Source organism: Calidris pugnax, unplaced genomic scaffold, assembly GCF_001431845.1.
Source record: "Calidris pugnax isolate Ruff unplaced genomic scaffold, ASM143184v1 scaffold14, whole genome shotgun sequence".
Classification (NCBI taxonomy): Eukaryota; Metazoa; Chordata; class Aves; order Charadriiformes; family Scolopacidae; genus Calidris; species Calidris pugnax.
The window spans coordinates 3,971,823-3,993,080 of record NW_015090793.1 but is presented as its reverse complement, the minus strand read 5'-3'; the positions used below and the strand labels follow the sequence as shown (position 1 = coordinate 3,993,080).

The 21,258-nt window shown below is 37.9% G+C and overlaps 1 protein-coding gene across 2 annotated transcripts in view; it reads right to left on the bottom strand.

Annotated features, from left to right (window-relative positions):
- Positions 1–3,693: 3,693 nt before the first annotated feature.
- Positions 3,694–21,258, bottom strand: part of SH3TC1 (SH3 domain and tetratricopeptide repeats 1) — a 34,333-nt gene continuing 16,768 nt past the window's right edge. The window contains exons 9-18 of one of the 2 annotated variants that reach the window (XR_001411264.1): positions 20,703–20,898; positions 19,660–19,787; positions 17,652–17,693; positions 14,522–16,201; positions 13,670–13,850; positions 8,887–9,037; positions 6,672–6,756; positions 6,183–6,333; positions 5,110–5,306; positions 3,694–4,876 (exon numbers count right to left, since the gene is read on the bottom strand). Coding sequence is in view for 1 of the 2 variants with exons in the window: in XM_014936046.1 (XP_014791532.1) it covers positions 4,646–4,876; positions 5,110–5,306; positions 6,183–6,333; positions 6,634–6,756; positions 8,887–9,037; positions 13,670–13,850; positions 14,522–16,201; positions 17,652–17,693; positions 19,660–19,787; positions 20,703–20,898 (3,080 nt within the window). In the remaining variant the exon portion in view is untranslated. Of the gene's footprint in view, positions 4,877–5,109; positions 5,307–6,182; positions 6,334–6,633; positions 6,757–8,886; positions 9,038–13,669; positions 13,851–14,521; positions 16,202–17,651; positions 17,694–19,659; positions 19,788–20,702; positions 20,899–21,258 lie in introns of both variants that reach the window. The other variant, XM_014936046.1, reaches the window with a different exon arrangement.

The window sequence follows — 21,258 nt, the reverse complement described above, 5'->3', positions numbered from 1 at the left end:
GTTCTGTATCTGACAGGGTTCAAGCTATGTGGCTGCTCACACACACCAGTTCGTGCCTTCCTGGAAGCAGAACCTTGTTATTTCCAATCAAGCAGAAATACCCACAAGGTGTTAGTGCCTGCAGAGCTTTTAGCAGCGATTTTTTTGCTCATTAAGATTATTAAACTTTTGCTGACTAGCTATATAACTACTTCTGGTTAGAAGCCTTCTGACCCTTTCCAGTAATTAAGTATTCCATACCCTGATAGCACCACTACCACTCCCTTGTCTGTAATCCCAACATACGTCATTTCTGGGTGAGAACCCACCACGAGCATCCAGTTCTGTATCTGACAGGGTTCAAGCTATGTGGCTGCTCACACACACCAGTTCGTGCCTTCCTGGAAGCAGAACCTTGTTATTTCCAATCAAGCAGAAATACCTACAGGGTGTTAGTGCCTGCAGAGATTTTAACAGCTTGGCAGGGTGGGCTTCTACAGGCTAAGGAAAGCACAGGAGTTGAGCTCCCCCCTTTCCAGTAATTAAGTATTCCATGCCCTAATAGCACCACTATCACTCCCTTGTCTGTAATCCCAACGTACATCCTTTCTGGGTGAGAACCCACCACAAGCATCCCGTTCTGTATCTGACAGGGTTCAAGCTACGTGGCTGCTCACACACACCAGTTCATGCCTTCCTGGAAGCAGAACCTTGTTATTTCCAATCAAGCAGAAATACCCACAGGGTGTTAGTGCCTGCAGAGCTTTTAGCAGCGATTTTTTTGCTCATTAAGATTATTAAACTTTTGCTGACTAGCTATATAACTACTTCTGGTTAGAAGCCTTCTGAATCTACATCTGCTTCCTATGTCTTTTTTTCTTTTTTTTCATTTGTCTTTCAAACATCCCATCTCTCACTGTCTTTTCTACTAAACAGACTCTGCGGAAGCATGCCTTTTATACCTTGTTTAGGAGGCATCTAGGCTCCATGCTGTTCTGCCTTTTTGCTTCATTAACTGGCAGAACATTCTTCTAGTTTATCTAACCCAAACTGACCATTTACATAAGAGCTATGGGTAAAGAGGGCTTTGTAATCTCAAATAATCAGACTTCCATAAAGACTTACACCAGGAGGCACATAGGTAAGATTCATCTCACCCATCTATAGAATTCTGCATTGCAGACAATTGATGATTCTGATGCTAAAAAAGTAAAGCTCTGACAGGTTTCTCCTGAAGGGAAAATGAATCTTACCCCTCCTGATCAAAGGGAACAGAACTTAACAGTAAAATCCTTTAGCCCAGATTCAATTCCTCCCAGAATTTGTTAATTCCAACTTTGCTGTCCAAGTGCACTTTATTTGTTATCGCAGAATAATAAAATGACATTGTGCTACCTGAAAAAAAAATATATATAAAAGTGGTCTAACTTAAACAGCAGTTTTAAAAATTTATAATACCATTTATATATCTAATAGGAATGCAGTTCTTTGAAATTCTGTGCCTATGACTCACTTTAACCACACTGAGTAGGAAAACACAGAATTCCTGTGTCATCAGAGCAAGGAGAGAATTTGGGCATACTGCCTTTTCAAAAATCAGGTAAATTTTTGTATGCTGTTCAACTGGCTTGACTGGAATAACCAAGAAATTCAGCATTTTCTACACTGCCCAAGCACAATTTAACATTAAAGGATGTATTAATAATAGAGGACTGGATTGCTATGAAAGCAAAAATTCTGTGGAATCAGGGCAACAAGATAAAGTAGCAATGGACGAAAGATAAGGTCTTAGCAGAATTGAATTCTAGATTAGGAAGTGCAGTTTCCCTTCCCAGAACGCAAAGAGGCTGCCTGTGATTACAGCAATCAAAACCAGAGAGAGGTTATAAATTTATCTAGTCTGAAAGCCAAATGAAACGGAAAATAGACTGCCAAGCACTGAAAAGCAAGTTAATGAGGAGAGCAGCATCCACAGTTTTCCCAGTCCTGCAGAGATCATACAGGACTTCTGTTGAGTTTTCAGGTCATTGCTATGAAAGCAAAAATTCTGTGGAATCAGGGCAACAAGATAAAGTAGCAATGCAAGAAAGATAAGGTCTTAGTAAAATTGAATTCTAGATTAGGAAGTGCAGTTTCCCTTCCCAGAACGCAAAGAGGCTGCCTGTGATTACAGCAATCAAAACCAGAGAGAGGTTATAAATTTATCTAGTCTGAAAGCCAAATGGAATGGAAAATAGACTGCCAAGCACTGAAAAGCAAGTTAATGAGGAGAGTAACATCCACAGTTTTCCCAGTCCTGCAGAGATCATACAGGACTTCTGTTGAGTTTTCAGGTCAAGACAAGGAAGAGAATATGGCATAATTAACTTCCCGTGCTTAGTGGGACAATATGACAGTAGTCTAAATCTGAGTCTTCAAAATGAGTTCGTAAGACACCCAAACAGTAAAACTGTCAACTTTAATATTTAGTTCAATTCTGATTGTGAGTGTCCAAAAAAATTATGTGCAGAATTGCTTTGAGCAGTATACACATTTATACAATCAAGACACTAGATCCACTATTTTTTAGAAACAAAGTGCTGAGATATATTTAATGATCCTGCATATTTACAAGCAAGGGATTATCATGTTAATTATCTTTAGCTATTTAATCCTCAGCATGAAACTGGAAACACAGGAGCACTTAAGTTCTCTTTACAGTGTCAAAAGTTGCCTTCTAGAAATACCAAATATGAAGTGTTTAAGCTCAAAAGTATAGAGCTAAAGCCCCACTTCATTTTGTGGCCCTTTGAGCCAAGTGCAGGGCTGCAGAGAGTTACCTTGTCTACCTAAGTAGTCAAATCATCTCTTCAAGATAATTCCCAGGTCGCAATTATGACAGTGGCAACTACCTGTTATATAGACTATTGCTTACAGCACTTGCCAAGGAAGCTACACTTCCCATCTCCCTGGAGCATTACAGCACTTGCCAAGGAAGCTACACTTCCTATCTCCCTGGAGCATCTGTCTATCTAGATTATATAAGTATTATATATATTATACATAAGTATCCTCTCTCCCTCTAGGGAAGATGTCAAAAAACTAATATAGAATTCACAAGTTCAAAAAGACAAGCAGAAGTCAGATACCTGAATGTATATATGGAAAGTGTTCAGAGTGCACTGTGAATGGCAGATTCTGGGAAAAGAAAGATTCTTGGGCAGAGAAGGAAGCTACACTTCCCATCTCCCTGGAGCATCTATCTAGATTATATAAGTATTATATATATTATACATAAGTATCCTCTCTCCCTCTAGGGAAGATGTCAAAAAACTAATATAGAATTCACAAGTTCAAAAAGACAAGCAGAAGTCAGATACCTGAGTGTATATATGGAAAGTGTTCAGAGTGCACTATGAATGGCAGATTTTGGAAAAAGAAAGATTCTTGGGCAGAGAACCAAAGCAATGACAGTACACAACTACCCCGACCAGGGGAAAAAAAAAAAAGAAAGTTTTTTGCATAGTGTCGAACCCAGGGAAAGATAAGCAAATAAAACATAATATGGAGCCAACAACCCCAAGCTGTGCATGCATCTTCCAAAGATGTTTCCATACTTCCATTCTTTGTAATGTCTCAAAAATAAACTAGCAGTTTCTGCATGAAGTTGTTAGAGAATGAAAAGACATCATTTCAAAGTGTAGCTGAATATTTAATTGCAAGATTAGACTTTTAAGACACTGACATTCTTCTCAAAATATACAGCATGATCTGTCGGTTCTACCATAGCTTTGCTATGAAAGTGTTTTGAGGCACAAAGATTTAGAACTATCAAAGTTAACAATCTAGAATTTTTGCAATTAAAGCAGCACATTTTTCTGAACATGATGTAGTTATATGTAAGACAGTAGGAAATGCCATAATAAAGTCATTACAGACAATACTGACAGCTCACAAAAGGGTCAGTGAAAAAAACCACCCAGGTAATTTGCCTTTGAAAAGAATGAAGAAGGCTTTTACATGACCACTGAAGTCCACAAAGCTACAACTTAAGTATTACTAGAGACTTCAGTTCTGGAAACCAGTTATTACAACATGGACATAAGTGTTTTCAGGCACTCATTAAAGATTTATCTTGTAATTCCTGTAAGTACTGCAGTAGATTAATTTGATAGGAAATGAGGGGTGATGTCTGGGCAAATGAATCAAACCAATTCTCAAACACCCGACCTAACATTCTTGTGCATATATTTTTATGACATCAAGTAAATAAAATAGAGCTAGGTCATACAAGAACTAGGTAATGCAAAGAAAACCACATTTTTTTAATGGAGTGTTTTATTTCTGGAACACTTTATTAGATATTTTTCATTGCATTTATACTTGATCATTTTCCAATATCCAGCTAGACAGAAACAGATAGCAAAGAAAAATTTATTTAAAAAAACTGTTGGGTTTTGGTTTTTGTTCGCAGGCTGATCCTTAAACAAAAAGTACAAGGCTGTATCTTGAAGACAATGAAATGTAGTTCACTGTCATATAAACTGGTAATTTAGCCTGGGTTGCTGAGCTCCAGCTTACAGCACATGCATAATGAGACAATGAATGCATTTTGCATCCTCCTACAAAGCCAGTGCAATATTTCTTTCGGTACTGCTGTAGTTGTCAGACTATTTTCCAAAGATGCTTATGAACCCTTATAGCACTGATCAGGAGCTAGATTTATTCTCCTAACATTCAACTCTGTTGCAAAGGTTCTTGCCTTTTGATAGAAGAAGAGGGACATTTCCCGATCCACAAGGAAGTTATGGTAGATGATTGCGAGTCTTGTGTAAATCTTCAGTTGAGCTTTTTTATTGCCCAGGTCCATGGCAGCAGCAAGTGCCAAATGATAATAGCCTGCTGCATCAAAGGGATCCTGAAATAAGAGACACAAAGATAGTACTGTCTATGGTATAACCAGTGTAAGACAACATAAAAGCTCAGTTTATTAGGTATCAAATGAGAATAGCATAGATTCTGAACTTCATTAGATTTTCCCACTTCATTATTTACATACTAAATGCATAAAACCAGAATGCAGTAAACCCTGATGTTATGAAACATCACTCAGTGTAACGACTTTCTGCAGCAGTCTTTGGTATTTCTTACCTTAAGGTCATAGAATATAATGTCTCCTAAGATCAAGTACACCTTGACATAATACAGCGTTTCCTCCTCAAACTCCAGAGGAGAGGAACAGAGGGACAAGGCCTTCAAATAAAAGTGTTCAGCTAGTTCACAGTGACCCAAATGATGATGGATGGCAGCCAGCCGATGGTAAGCTATTCGTTCATTTAGCTGATTTCCTAATGAGATAACGTATGAGTCAGGATAAAACCAAAGAGACAAAGAAGTCAAATTGCCTCATGCCGGAATACATTATGGTATTTTTGTTTACTTCTGTATGGTATTTGCTCATCAGTTGTTGAACAAAACTAATTTTGCTTGAGATTCATGGCCAAAACCAGCCCCTTAAGAAAAATCCCACAGAATTCCTGAATTTCCCAGTGTAGGATCGACAGCATCTGGGATTTTCTTAATAACTACATTCATATCACATGTCTGTATTTACACACCCTGCACATACTTACAAAAAATACAAATAGATTATTTTGAAAGTATAGTAGCTAATGGGGTTAAAGACTCCCTTGCCCCTCCCAGTGCACACTTTACTTCAAAGTTATGACAAAAAGATGATTTTCAGACATCGCAAGATGACCTCTGTGTATGGAGGGGTGAGAAGGTTCTTAAGCAGTCAAATAGTGCTCAAGTTCAAAAAATAGCCATGATGGAAGCTACGCTATTGGTTTTGACTACTTTTTCCTAGGTCAGTTCACCAGCAAGGCTGGGAGCAAATCTGAAAGAAATATATGACACTCAAAAGCTTCTCAGGACAATATTATTCATTAATATCACAGCTTAGCTGAAAGAAGAACACTCAATTTGAATTTGGTGATCTCAGGTTTAATTCGGTGCTCTACCAAAGGTTTTCCATCTGAGCTTGGAGTTAAGAGAGACTAGTTAGAGGTCCACATTCTTGAATGAAAGCAAAAATAGGAGTGATAGATTTCTTGCCAGGATTTCATAATGATACTAACTGAATTCAAAGGAAGAAAGATTTTTAGAATTGTTGTATTTTGGAGATATCAGTAACATTTAGCTATAATTGCAATTGTTCTTACCTAAACTTACACTGAGCGTAAGAGATGCTTTTGCATATTCCAGACTTTCCTCATAAGCCTTCAGAGTCACCAGCAACTCCACCAGTTTATTGCATAATCTGAGTTCGGTGTTTTTGTTGCCAGTCTTAACAGCAAGTGGAAGAGCCCTGTCCTGAAATACATAAAACCAGCTTAGGCACTGCTGAACCCCAGGATGTGAACTAACAGGCTTCCACTTATGTCACATCAAGCAATTTCTGGTTTTATTTTGCTCTTTGCATAAGGTATATCTAACACCCAGGAGTTGCAACAGGTGAAATCTATTAACACCATGACTAAGTACTCAGCTGCAAGAGGTTATAAGGTTATAAACTCTTTGTTGAGAGGATCAGCTTTTTGTTCAGCATTTGTAGAACACCTGCTGTGCTGGGAGGGTATATAACTGCTGATGCAGTAGAAAAACTGCACAAACCCTGTAGAAAGTCACTGCTTTCTCCTTTTCCCGAGTACCATTGAAAAATATGTCTCCAGCAGCTTCAAACAATTCCATTCCAAAGTTTGCATCTCCTGTGTGAAGAGCAGCATCCTGAGCAACCTATAAAAAAAAAGAGCAAACAAGGAACAGATAAAGAAAGAAAATCTTGGTTATGAGTTCGTTAAAAAAAGTCATTAGCAACTGAAATAAAGATCTTGTTAAGGCCTCTTGTTGTAAGATAGGAAAGGCTATACTTTATGACACCATGGTCTGTCTCTTTGGTACTCTGGTTTTGAGTAGGCCAGTGGCAGGTGCTGAAGAAGGAACATAAAGACTTGGGTTCATAGTTTTGTGGTTTCCCTTTTTCTGGCAATAATACCCAGCTACTTTTGTCAGCACACCTCTCTGAAAAAAACAGCAGTGCATTTGATAGCTGCAATATATTTTGAATTAAATTGCACTTATGGAAATAAATTCTAATTGCAAGTTAAATATTGGTAACAGTGCAGATTTAAAAGCATCTGAAGTGTATTCTGTAAATAAATGAGGCTCCACAATCTTGTTATTCTGAGATAAATAAATGCCATTTTACCAAAAAGGTCTTCATGAAAGGCAGCATGCGTCCTCCTCAAAGCAAGGATACCAGGATATTAAGTTACTGATAGGAGAAGTAGCAAAGAGAAAGGGAGCTTACACATGAAGCAAGTTGAAGAATCTTGCTTTAGTTTTAGAATCTTTAGTTTTCGAGTAACACCCAATTAACACAAGTCCAGCTTTCTACTTCAGCACAAAGGCAGCAATCCTTTCAGCCTGTTTGGGCTTCAGGCTCCTTCAGGCTCTATTGCATCACATTTTTGGAAGCTGTTTTACATGGAAGTTAAAACGTGACGGCTTGTACAAATTACTGGCACAGTGGTCAACCTTTCAGTGGGCAGCTTACTGCTTTGAGGCTTTCCTCATGGAGAGGCGCTGACTCTGCTCTAAACACCAGGTTCCATACATGCACAGTATGGAATACACTTGCCTGTCCCTGGCCCGCTCCTCCTCTTGGAGGAAATAAAGCAGAGGGAGAAAGCCATCCCACATGCTGATTTGGCTTTGTACTCACTGGCTACCAGCTAAAATCATTTAGGAAAAGAAATAACAGGTCTATAACACAGTCCCTTCCTGTAAGCACATTTATTCAGTTTTCCTGGTAAGTATTCAAAAATCTAATTTAATTGAGAGAATTGTGTCCGAGTACATGTTTTTCTGCTGCTTTGTATGTTTTTTTCAAGACCTCTTAACAACAGATATGTGAATATTTTATTTAGAGATCATGTTTTGGTACCACTCACACACCAGCCAAGACTCAGATGAGGTACTGTACACTTTCTACACTACAAGACAGCACTGTCCCTTATAACAGGAGAAAAGTATTTTTAACCCCTTTACAAAAGCAAGAAACTAATTCCCCAAAATGCTTCAGTGAAAGGCAAGAAGCCATTTAGATGACAGAGTCAGATCTGGGCTGCAGTGCAGCTCTGAGCAGAACTCCAGATCATCTAGCTTCAGCAGCCACAAGGGCTAGATGCCTGTTTCAGGTCATTTTTCAGCCCGTGTTAGCACAGCAGTAGAGGCAGCAGGTCCCAGCTGGTCCGAGGTGTGCCAGCCACATGCCCCCTCTCTCTCTGTTGCAAAGGCAGAGCAGCAGCTCCAGCTGGCTCTGTGCTGGGCTATGCACAGCCACAGAAGGAAAGCTTTAGATGCTTTGGAAATGCTTCCTGAAAAAGCTAGTCTGTTTTTCTGGGGATCTGGCCCACAAGCCAGCATGCTAGGATGATGTCCTAAACTTCTAGATCTCCTGATCTCTTCCTCTCCTCTCTTTTTTGTGGGGGAGTCTGTCAGTCTGTTTTTGGTAAATTTAGCTGAAACCATGACAGATGATTATTATCTCATATGCACTAGCATGTAGCATGCATACATGGTTCAATTGGTGTGGTACTGTAGAGCTGGTAGACAGTGAAGAAATGAACAGAATTTATAACAGAGCAGACAGTAAGAAAGGTCACTGCCCAAAATCTTTCCAGAGGCAAGCAACAGATTAACATGGAGCACCACCAGAAAATGCTGAGACTTTCAGCTGTTAAGCATTAAGCACAGGACATCAGTTAGTGAAATCTCTGGGGTAATTATATTGAATTACTCTTTTACCATGCCACCTGCACCATGTTGATATCATGTGCATGCCTGTAGGTGTTGACAACATACCTGAATATAAAGATCCACAAGCTCATTCTGCCTCAGAATATAATATATCTTTCCTGCCCGCAGCCAAGCATATGCCTCTTTTTCTTTCTTCTGGAGATCTATAAATATTCCAAGGCTTCTTTTGGTATATTCCAGAGCTGACCTGTAAGCCCTGGAACAGGGGAAATTGCTAATCACTGAGGGGTTCTTCAGAATTGGGAATGTTTTTCTACATAATGAAAATAGCTTTATCTTAATATAAGAATACATATCTGTTTCCTCTAGTCAATACACAACTATAATTTCTCAGTTATATTCCATTAGTAAATAGTAAATTTGGTCTTCCTCTTTTGTTCAACCTATGTTTCCTGTTCAATTGTTATTATATTCTTTCAGGATACTTTATTTTAGATGTGTCCTTCTCCTACACCGCAGGCTACTGACAGGTGGAAAAAATTTTCCTCATCTTTAGCTCTTTATCATTTATCATTATCTTTAATGGTTATCATTTATGGCTTTTTTCCTCACAACACTCAGAAAGAGAAATATATGACACTCAAAAGCTTCTCAGGATAATATTATTCATTAATATCACAGCTTAGCTGAAAGAAGAACACTCAATTTGAATTTGGTGATCTCAGGTTTAATTCGATCTGCTAATATTTTTTTTTTTTCTAAATATCACCTAGGCCTCAGACTTAAGCACAACTCAAACTAATCAGCATTTGTAGAAAATCTTGGAGGAGAATGGACAGACCTGATCAGTTCTAGAAGCACTGAAATTATCAGGTCACTGGGCAGTGCAATTTTCTTTAAGTGTAAGGGGATTGTGTTCTCAGAAGAGTAGTCATACTTTTCATTAAAAAGACCTGTAAGATTGATTAAGCTTATGGTGCATTGCACCAGACAGAAGTCCTGGACTTCCTTATTAAGTCATTCTCTGTCTTGTAATAGACTCCCATCACCTTGACCTGGTGTATTTTCCTCCAAGCACAAGACACAAACATACTGAAATCCAACATGAACTGCGCAGTTACAGTGAATCTTTACACAGTGAATCATTAGAACCGCCTGCTTAGACCTCCAAAAAGATCCAAAACAAACCTAGAAGTGATATGCTGCCCAGTATTTCACTTTATTTAGTTCTGTCTCAACAAGGTACCATTCCAAAGTTTGCATCTCCTGTGTGAAGAGCAGCATCCTGAGCAACCTATAAAAAAAAAGAGCAAACAAGGAACAGATAAAGAAAGAAAATCTTGGTTATGAGTTCGTTAAAAAAAGTCATTAGCAACTGAAATAAAGATCTTGTTAAGGCCTCTTGTTGTAAGATAGGAAAGGCTATACTTTATGACACCATGGTCTGTCTCTTTGGTACTCTGGTTTTGAGTAGGCCAGTGGCAGGTGCTGAAGAAGGAACATAAAGACTTGGGTTCATAGTTTTGTGGTTTCCCTTTTTCTGGCAATAATACCCAGCTACTTTTGTCAGCACACCTCTCTGAAAAAAACAGCAGTGCATTTGATAGCTGCAATATATTTTGAATTAAATTGCACTTATGGAAATAAATTCTAATTGCAAGTTAAATATTGGTAACAGTGCAGATTTAAAAGCATCTGAAGTGTATTCTGTAAATAAATGAGGCTCCACAATCTTGTTATTCTGAGATAAATAAATGCCATTTTACCAAAAAGGTCTTCATGAAAGGCAGCATGCGTCCTCCTCAAAGCAAGGATACCAGGATATTAAGTTACTGATAGGAGAAGTAGCAAAGAGAAAGGGAGCTTACACATGAAGCAAGTTGAAGAATCTTGCTTTAGTTTTAGAATCTTTAGTTTTCGAGTAACACCCAATTAACACAAGTCCAGCTTTCTACTTCAGCACAAAGGCAGCAATCCTTTCAGCCTGTTTGGGCTTCAGGCTCCTTCAGGCTCTATTGCATCACATTTTTGGAAGCTGTTTTACATGGAAGTTAAAACGTGACGGCTTGTACAAATTACTGGCACAGTGGTCAACCTTTCAGTGGGCAGCTTACTGCTTTGAGGCTTTCCTCATGGAGAGGCGCTGACTCTGCTCTAAACACCAGGTTCCATACATGCACAGTATGGAATACACTTGCCTGTCCCTGGCCCGCTCCTCCTCTTGGAGGAAATAAAGCAGAGGGAGAAAGCCATCCCACATGCTGATTTGGCTTTGTACTCACTGGCTACCAGCTAAAATCATTTAGGAAAAGAAATAACAGGTCTATAACACAGTCCCTTCCTGTAAGCACATTTATTCAGTTTTCCTGGTAAGTATTCAAAAATCTAATTTAATTGAGAGAATTGTGTCCGAGTACATGTTTTTCTGCTGCTTTGTATGTTTTTTTCAAGACCTCTTAACAACAGATATGTGAATATTTTATTTAGAGATCATGTTTTGGTACCACTCACACACCAGCCAAGACTCAGATGAGGTACTGTACACTTTCTACACTACAAGACAGCACTGTCCCTTATAACAGGAGAAAAGTATTTTTAACCCCTTTACAAAAGCAAGAAACTAATTCCCCAAAATGCTTCAGTGAAAGGCAAGAAGCCATTTAGATGACAGAGTCAGATCTGGGCTGCAGTGCAGCTCTGAGCAGAACTCCAGATCATCTAGCTTCAGCAGCCACAAATTTTTTTTTTTTCTAAATATCACCTAGGCCTCAGACTTAAGCACAACTCAAACTAATCAGCATTTGTAGAAAATCTTGGAGGAGAATGGACAGACCTGATCAGTTCTAGAAGCACTGAAATTATCAGGTCACTGGGCAGTGCAATTTTCTTTAAGTGTAAGGGGATTGTGTTCTCAGAAGAGTAGTCATACTTTTCATTAAAAAGACCTGTAAGATTGATTAAGCTTATGGTGCATTGCACCAGACAGAAGTCCTGGACTTCCTTATTAAGTCATTCTCTGTCTTGTAATAGACTCCCATCACCTTGACCTGGTGTATTTTCCTCCAAGCACAAGACACAAACATACTGAAATCCAACATGAACTGCGCAGTTACAGTGAATCTTTACACAGTGAATCATTAGAACCGCCTGCTTAGACCTCCAAAAAGATCCAAAACAAACCTAGAAGTGATATGCTGCCCAGTATTTCACTTTATTTAGTTCTGTCTCAACAAGGTATCTATTTCAACTGAGGGGAAAAAAAAAAAAATATATATATTTTTACCACAACCTGATTCTTACATAATTTGAAGAGACCTGTCACTCCTTTTATACTCCTGAGAGGAATTAAAGATCCACTGAACAAGCCTGACATTTCAGTCTCTTCTTTGCTAACAAGCTGCTAACATAAGGAAAGGCAAGGTAGTTGAAGTAGTCCAGCTCAGCCCAATTACTGAATGCCAATTCCATCCCTTCTTTGGATTTTTTGCTTTTACAGCAGACATATACCAATCCATAAGCAGCACAGCAACCGGTATGGGTCAGGCTGTGTCCCCTGGTGTGGCCACAGTAACATACAATGGAGGTGGTGACACCAAGGACATCACTGTTCTTATTACTTCATCATAGACGCATATTCTTGTTACTTGGGACTGTCAACTCAAAGAATACTGCAATATTATGGTCTAATATATTGAGTACATGCCATTATCCAGTAGTCTGCAAGGGTTACACAGCCAACATTTGGGACCCAGGCTTCTAGATGAGAAGCAGGGAGTTGGATGTGACAATCCTCAGGTGTCCCTTCTGACTTGATGAGATATTCTATGATAAATTCCACGCTCTGAATGCACAAAAAGTAGCAGGAACCCCAACTAGTGAAAACCTTTGAATTCCAGGTAGTTTGAATTCTTAACCAACTCCTTTGTTTTCAGCCTCTCCAAAGGCTTTTCACCAACTATTTCATTAAACAGCAGTGAACAAAGCAAAATAAATTAGGTGACATATTAGGAAAGTTAGAGGCTTGGACTGCAGCCACTTAGACCTTAAATAAGTATCTACTCCCTCTTCAAAACTGGGGATGTTTTTTCCATCCTTACTGAGGTATGCATGAAAATACCTGAATCTGAAGTGACTCCGTGAAGTAATATACAGTAAGGAAAAAAAAGAAATCAGACAAAGCTGCATTAAAAAACACTTTAAATATTGTCTAGAGAAACCTGTACAATCCCCCAGCACCTGTTAGTTACTATAAATTGACTTCTGCAATCTGTTTTTTCAATAAAGCAAAGGAAAAAACTGTATTCTGAAAATAAGAGCAGTGTAGAAAAAAAAATGGAGACTGACACTATGCAGTTTTTCACATAGGCTTTGTGCTTTTCTAAGTTTTGGAAAAAAAACCCAAAACAAACCCCACAACATTTCCTCAAAGAAAAACACTTACATAGAGACAATTTGATATCTGACCTGCTTGGAATATGTAATTTGATCTCTAATGGAAAAATTGTCTTGTAAAACTCTGTCACTGCAAACAAGTCACCTGCCAGCAATAATCCTAGAGCTATAGCAGTCATCAAGAGTTGCGTAACATGTAATACTTTTAAAACGTATTTAAACAGATTTAAAAATTAATTTGGCTCTTGAACTGGTGCTAATCCCTGATGAACATCTTGTCCTTCCTTGGGAGATGATAGTTACTTAAAAAAAACCAAACAACGGAACAAAGCAAGAGAAGTCTCAACTAGCATTGAGCCCTTCAATTCTAGTAAAGTGTATTGGCAAAGCAGAATTTAAAAAAATCAGTCATATTTAGCTGTTGCAAAAATTGAGATCCTTTAGCATGACAGAAAAGTTAGTGTCAGAATAAAAGCAGTCATTCAGCATGTCTTACCTTTCTGTTCCTAAAGACAAATAGAGCTGACTAATGGTTTCCAAAATTTGTCCCTCCAGAACTTTGTTGGACATCTTTCTAGCTAAAGATAGCTGATATTCATTGTAGATGACACACTGAGCCTCATTGGGAACAACTGTACTGTAGAACTGACACAGCAGTTTAATTGCTTGTAGCTGACCTAGGAGAATACATTTGAAATACTAACATGAATCTTTATTTTAAAATGAAAGATGAAAGTTAATTTTAAAATAATTCATTCTTACTGTTTCACAAGTTCAGCACAGTCAATGAATAACAATGTAAAATTAACAACAGAAAGATTCCACTGCCAGTTTCTTCACCCCCAGAGTTATCAAAGAGGTTACTTCAAAGTTGATCTCCAAAATAAAATAATAAAACAGTTACATTACCTGTATAAGCTGCCTTAATCATGGTAGCAAGAATAAATAAAGCATAGGTCTTAAATACAACTATATTATGCAAAGCTAATTCAGATTACTGATTGGTTTTATACCTTTAAATTTGAGTCAAGTGATACCATAACTATTGTAAATATTACTGAACATAGAAATCTCTAATCTTTTTACAAATTATTTATTTTTTCTTAACACTTCATTTTCTCTATTGTTTCTGAAAAACTTAGTTGCCACCCAAAGAACAAGCCAACATGTATTTATTTCTCTACCATTATGGGACAGAGCAAAGATTTCAATCACTTTGGTAATTATCACATAACATGTTTAAGGAACAACCATAACATACCTAGGAACAACTATAACATGCCTACATAACAAACATTCCCAAATGGTGTACATTTTATAAATGTAAGAGGAAAAAAAAAGTACTTACTTTCCAGATGACTTGTCTCCATTGCAAGTAAAAAAGCCCATTCGTAATAAAACCTTCCTTTTTCTCTTTGAGTTCCACCAACATAGTAACATCCCAACTGAAGGAGGACTTGGATAAAGTCTTGGCCACAGTCCATACTTGGAAGTTTGGAGAACAGCTTCACTGCCCTGATATAATAATGTTCTGCCAGCTTGCTGGCTGCTGCATGCAGGCAGAGTGCCCCAAAATTAGCCAGGGCTACAGCCTGGTTGTGGGTCATCTCAGTCTCCTCTGAAAGACACAGTGCTTTGTAGTAGCTCTCAGCAGCTTCTTTTGTATTGTTTGTTCTTTTCAGAGCTATAGCAAGCATATTATAGGCGATGCCTAGTTGTTGAGTGTTACTCCATGAAGAGTCTACAACAGCATTTAAAATGGCTAAAGCCAGATCGTATTGCCTGTAAAGAATGTATAACCAAGCAAGTGAGACCAAGTAGTTAATAGTTTCCTCTGGCCTCGCAGAAGCATCAGCATCCAGTGCTTTCAACATGTAAACAATGGCTTTTCCATACCGTTTGTGGTGACTGTACAGTTTTGCTAAGCTAAGGTAGATGGTGCTGCATAGTCCTTGCTGTTCGTTAGTGAGCACAGAGGAAAGTGCTTGTATGAGGTAAGGTGCTATTTGGGATGGGAGTATATGTCTGAATTTTCTCAGGCCGTAGAGCTTGGGAGCATTTTTGATGACTAAATCAATCCTTTTCAAGGAATCCGCTAAAGTATTTGAGCTCTGGGAAGAGGCAACCTTTATGCAACTTAACACAATGTGCGGCAAGCACTTTTCATTGTAGGACTCTGCTAGTTTGAAATAACAGTTGTTTGAGAAGTTGTTTTGTAAACCCAAGTCATTAAGCAACAGCTGAAACCTTTCCAGGAACGGCAGCGCCTCTTCATGCTGTTTGTGTGCACTGTAATGTTTTGCCAGCAGAAAGCATGCCCTTGCCTCCGCATGTTTGTTCTGGCTCAAAATTGTCGTCTTCAGAGCATACTTTAGAATATCTGACTCCAGGTCAGCACTGCAAATGTAGTTGGGAATTCCCATGAGAAGAGATGTAGCCTTGTCCAAAACATGAGCACATTTTTCTTTGTTCTTCTGTGTCAAGTAGATGACAGTTAGATTTGTATAAAGAGCAATTACAAAGTACAAGTCACTAAACCCTCCAGCTACTGCCCCCAACGCTTCCTCAAAATACACCCGAGCTTGGGAAAACTTCAGCTTTTTAACACTGAGCCTGCCTAAGAGAAAGCACAGCCTTGCTAATGCCCAGGACATACCTGCTTTCTTTGCTGCTTCCCTCGCTAATCTAAAAAAGCCAACCAGTTCTTCTTCTTCAGAAAACCCATAAAACATACTATTGATAAACGGATAAGAGAAATCATACAAGTTTTTGAAGTTTCTGTCATACTCTTTCTTGTTTAAGAAGAGTATCAATGACTCAAAGATGTCAGATGCTTGAACATCATCTTGACATATGTGGAAGCAAGGTGGAGGAAAGGTTTCTGTATTTGGAGAGCTAGCAGAATCCTTTCCTTCAGTAGTTGGCTCTTCTGCCTTGGTGGCCTCCAAATTCTTGAAGTTCTTCAGGAATTCTTCTATTTTGCCATTCTTGCTAGTGGATCCTGTGCTAGAATGTGAACATGGAATTTCTGAAATTCAAAAATAAATTACAGATCACAACTTCATGTGTGCATGCACACAAAGAACTTTGATAGACCAACAAAAAACATCAGTAGAAGATGCTATGAAGAAAACACTATGTAAACATATTTCGCTTTCTTAACATGATGTCTAGGAGACAAGCCAGAGGTGGGGAAAGAGAGAGCTCAAGAAGGATCAGGGAGGAGCAAGTGTGGGAGAGCAGAGGAGTGGAGATAAGCAGGACTTGCCACACGTAAGCAGGTTGGTGATCAGTACGTTTGCCCAGCCAGGCCCTCTGCCTCATCCAGCACTAATCCAACTGAAGTCCAGCATTAATTCAAACTAGTTTGTGCCTGAGTTTATACTCAAATAATATGCACTGAGGGCATATTTTCTCTTTGTGTACATGAGAGAGAGATCTGCCAACCAATTACAGCTCAGACTAATTGCTAAGCAGAACACCAGAATCCAGAATGACCCAAGATCTGACCTGGAGGCTGGATAAAGGGCCCAAAGTTAGAGCATGGATGGACTTAAGGTCTAAGGGAACTGTGAGTTTCAGCATGCGAGTTGAATAAGGACATGCCTACATCCTGATAGAAAGCTAAGGCAGGTTAGCCAGGGAGGGTGTGTAAAACTGAGACATCTGTGTTGTTTCTTCTTTCAATCAAATACCAACCCCTGATTCTCTGCTGGCACAGATTAACTAACTTTCTCAAAATTACCAAGTTGGTGGTCATTGATCTAAATTCTCCTAGTACTGACATTGATGAATATCTTAAATATAAAAAAAGAGATATGCCATCATTTCTTTCGTCCTTCTACTGTTATCCAGCCAAGGTAATAGGGCAGGGACTAGGGACATAGCTTGCAGTTATAGCCTTACAGCTGCTTATCAACAGGAGCTTTTTGAAGTTGCAGATTTAGAGCATTTTCTCTAGAATCTCATTTCTGAAGCTGTTCAGCAGAATCATAAATATAAAAATTGGTATTTAGAAAAATGTAGTACAATATAAGTAATGATAGTTACAGCTTAGCAACTAAATACCAAAGGGAAATAATTCTGCATCCTCATCAAAATATCTCCTTTGAGAAATATATTTATGGGATGAAGTTTCCTAGCAGATGGAAAATCTGCTGGAATTCAAAGTCAGCACTTGTCAGGTGCCCCATAAACAGTATTTTGCCCTGTTGAACAAGGTGGGGGAGGCAGGGGGGGTTGGGGTGTGTGTCTGCCACAGCAGTAAAAATTAGTCAGAGTTTGCAATTGCATAGCAAGGTCTAAGAAAGACTTCCAATAGCACTGAAAACCCACCGTGTCTTACAGCAAAACCTAGGAAAATATTTGAGAGAAGAAGGTTAGAATGTGAAAAGACAATAGAAAGAGAAAAGCTGGCAAAGATACAAAAAAAAAATATCAGAAGTTGCTTTAATTTTAGATGAAAATTGAAGTATTACCATATTCATGAGCTTTCTGAAATTCTTGTTCTTCTAATCGGTCTGTAAGAAAGAAAAAGAACATGTTATTTATGGTATTTTGGTTCTTTTTCAGTTATAAATATCAGACATACCAGGGACTTACCACTTCTGCTGATACAGTTCACTGCTTTCTACATGGTTGGAAAGCAGCACTGCTGCATTGAAATGCAAGTGGGCAACAGAGATACAGTCATTCCCCACAACCCATTCCCTAAAATGAGGTAACAAACCCCCCTTAATACTATTGAAATAAGTTTTAGCCTCATTCCCAAGGTGGGGAATCAGTTTGTATAGATCAGAGTGTCACTTTTGTGGCCATTCCAATATTATGCAGATGAAAAATCTGCATCTGAATCTATGGTTTTTTTTAATACTGTAGACATTGCTACTGTAGATCTACTTTTAGGTTTTTAACATAAAACATCTGTCAAACATTCAAGAATTACTGTTGTTTAGAAGATATTTCTCAAGGTATTTCATTTGTCGTGCTGCATTTTAGGATTATATTCTCTTTCATATACTAGATGCAATTCTGAGTGTACAAAGAATATATGTAAAAGCAGAGGCTCACAGAACTAGGTCTATTTCAGCTCATGGAAAGCTATTTTGCTTGCCTTCAAGAGCAACCTCTCACTATTTACTTCTGGATCTCCTTTCTTTAAATGCTTTCCTGTGGACAAACGCCACAGATGTTTACATTTAAGTCATAACTTAATGCTCTGAATAGCTAATAGGGGAAGTACTCACAAGTAAATACTTCCCATTAGGTTGATGTAGATGGAAGGAATCAAAACCCCATTTACTCAGATCACACAACAAAACACCAAGTGAATTTTGAAAGTGCTTGCTCTAGGCAAGTTGTGTTGATTGATTGTGCATTTTAAGAGAAAAAAGTGATAAATATGGTACTATTAGCTGGGGAAGATGTGAAAAAAAGTTGGCATTTGTAAAAATTAAGGAAAAGACAAGACATGGTGAAAAAAGTGCAACAGGCCAAAATAGCAGTATGTCCGTTAAGCCTGTCAGATTGTTTTAGTAACAGAGTTCTGAGCTTTTGTTCCCAGGCTTTTCATCTGAGCAAGAAAGGTGAGATGAAGTCATTTTGTACATTGACAAGAGTTGCATTTTGCAACTCAGACCTGACATGCTTTAGTCATTATTCACACACAGAGTTTAATTTGTGGAATTAAATCAATGCACCTGAGTCAAACCTACACACCAGCTCCTTTCAAATTGGAGCCTACAGGCCTGTCTCTTAGAATACCACTAATGGAGATAAAACTTTGTTAGATATTTGACAAGCATACACATTGCCATGGAACAGCCTGTGGTGAGATAAGAAATTGCTGCTCCTGTTTAGAAAGACAATTAAATTATGCTGCCTTAAACTAATTGGGATAATTGGGGTTTCACCTTTACAGATTTGGTGGATGTAAAGCACGAGCATTTAGATAAATAACAGCTCTGTCAGAGATGTAGTTAAAAGTATATTTTTTTCTTTGCATGAATAGATTTTGCTTTTTTCTCTACCTTTGGAAGTTAAATCAAGCACAGAGGTGTATGTTTGCATTAGCTGTCAATAATTATTATGCTACCTTTGCTAAGATGAATGAAAAGCCAGCAGTATTTGGGTGAACATACTGCCTTTTATAATGCAGTACTCTTGACATTTGAAAGCTTATTCAGCTCAATAATAGAGTTTTTAAAACCCTGCTGTTTAATTCACTGAAAAAAAAAAAGGACAAAAGATTTGTAAATGCTCTGCTGGGAAAAGTGTTGCATCAGCAGGAAAGTAGCAAGGATGATATAAAGGATTTTTACATGCCATATCTATGATCAAACTGAATACCAAGATATTTCTAAGTAGGTGTAAAGACTGGAATGTCATTGAAAGCGAAAAAAATATAAATAAGTTATAACTGATATAATGGGTATAGGAACTGCATGTGTATCTTGTGCAGTAAAAAGGAGTAGAACTCATACTTACCTATTTGATACACAGAGCAGACATCCGTGATGGAGGTTTGTTTCAACAAATTTATGACTTCATCCACATTTTTTTCTTTTGAAAAAAAGGATAGTTCTTCTGCTTCAAGAAAATCCAGGTTCTGTGGTCTAACAAAGAAAGGACCAACTTTGAAAACAGACTTGGCTTAAGGAGCTCAGTACATTAGCCAAATTTGAGCTTGTTAGAGAAACTAATACTATATTTACATTATGGGTCATACTGTGTTCAAAATTAGTAACAGACATGTTTATAAAATACATACAAATTGATGATCACTATGCTTGCAGCTAACAGTTTCTGCCATATCAAAGTAAGCTATATGTCTATATGTGCTGTGGTGTAGCACTTTGAGACAATTTATTAGAAGCACAAATCTTTAAGGACATTATGGTATTGATTTTTCTAGTATAAGCTTAAAGATATACGTCAAATCAACCTGTAAACAACATTTAAGAGCTCCTTGTTTCAGCATGCAAATAGTCCATACGTATTGATAGGAGCAGTTTATTTACATGGTGCAAATGTGTGCTGAAATGCACACTTTTTACAGATTTCTGTCTGCTTTATGAACAATTATTTGTAAAAGCAGGCTCAATTGAAACAAATTAAGGGCTGTAATTGAGGGTACATCCAAGCAAAAATACAGCTTGGATGCTTTAACATCGATCTTGACAGACCAGCAAAAATGTAATGTTCTGTAACAGTAAAGCTTCTTGGATCTTGTGATGCAAGGAATAGAGACAGATCCAGGGACAGCAGCTACATCAACCCCTTTTCCTCAGTAAGAAACTCAGGTAAAGGCTGATAACATTTTCCACCATTTAAGCAGACTTGGTGTTCCAATTTCTTTGTATTTGTTTTGACTGATACACACTATGATGACTCCCATTTAAAAAAAACAAACAAAAAAACCACACAAAAAAGCAAACAACCAAACCCAAACAAAACTGAGTTTAACAAAGTATTTTAAAGATTAAGTCACAAAATTTCTTTTTTTTAGGCATTAAATACATATAACTTACTTAGTTCTAGATAAGTCCAGTTTTACATGACTTGTCTTTACAAAACCTATTTGGCCAGTAAACATATGTCTTCCAAGAAACCATTCCATGCATTCAATGAAGTAGCCAAGGATCTCAATTTTGTCCCCTTCCTGGAAACTAATCTCTTCCAACACAATACTTTCATAATTCATCACAGCTAGACAGGATCCTGTTGCTGTGTAATGGGGAGAGAAATAGTGTTTGCAGATAAAGTAATTTAACAATAGAAATACACACAATAGAATAGCAATTCAGGAGAAGAACATATTTAGCAAAAGACATTCCTGGAACTCTCGAGTTGCACATCTGATGCAGCAAGTTTTAAATCATCCAAACCTAATCAGCTTGTTTTGAGCAATCAGAATTATAAATAACAGCATAAAACTCCTTATTTCCCAGCCATTAGAAATGAAAATCTAAGATGTTTTCAAAATTCTAGCAAATTTCATCTTGAGGTAACAAAAAGATGTCCCTACTTCAAGTCCCTACTTTTGCTTTTTAATAGTGGACTCAATTTAGGCCAGAGTAAAAACCT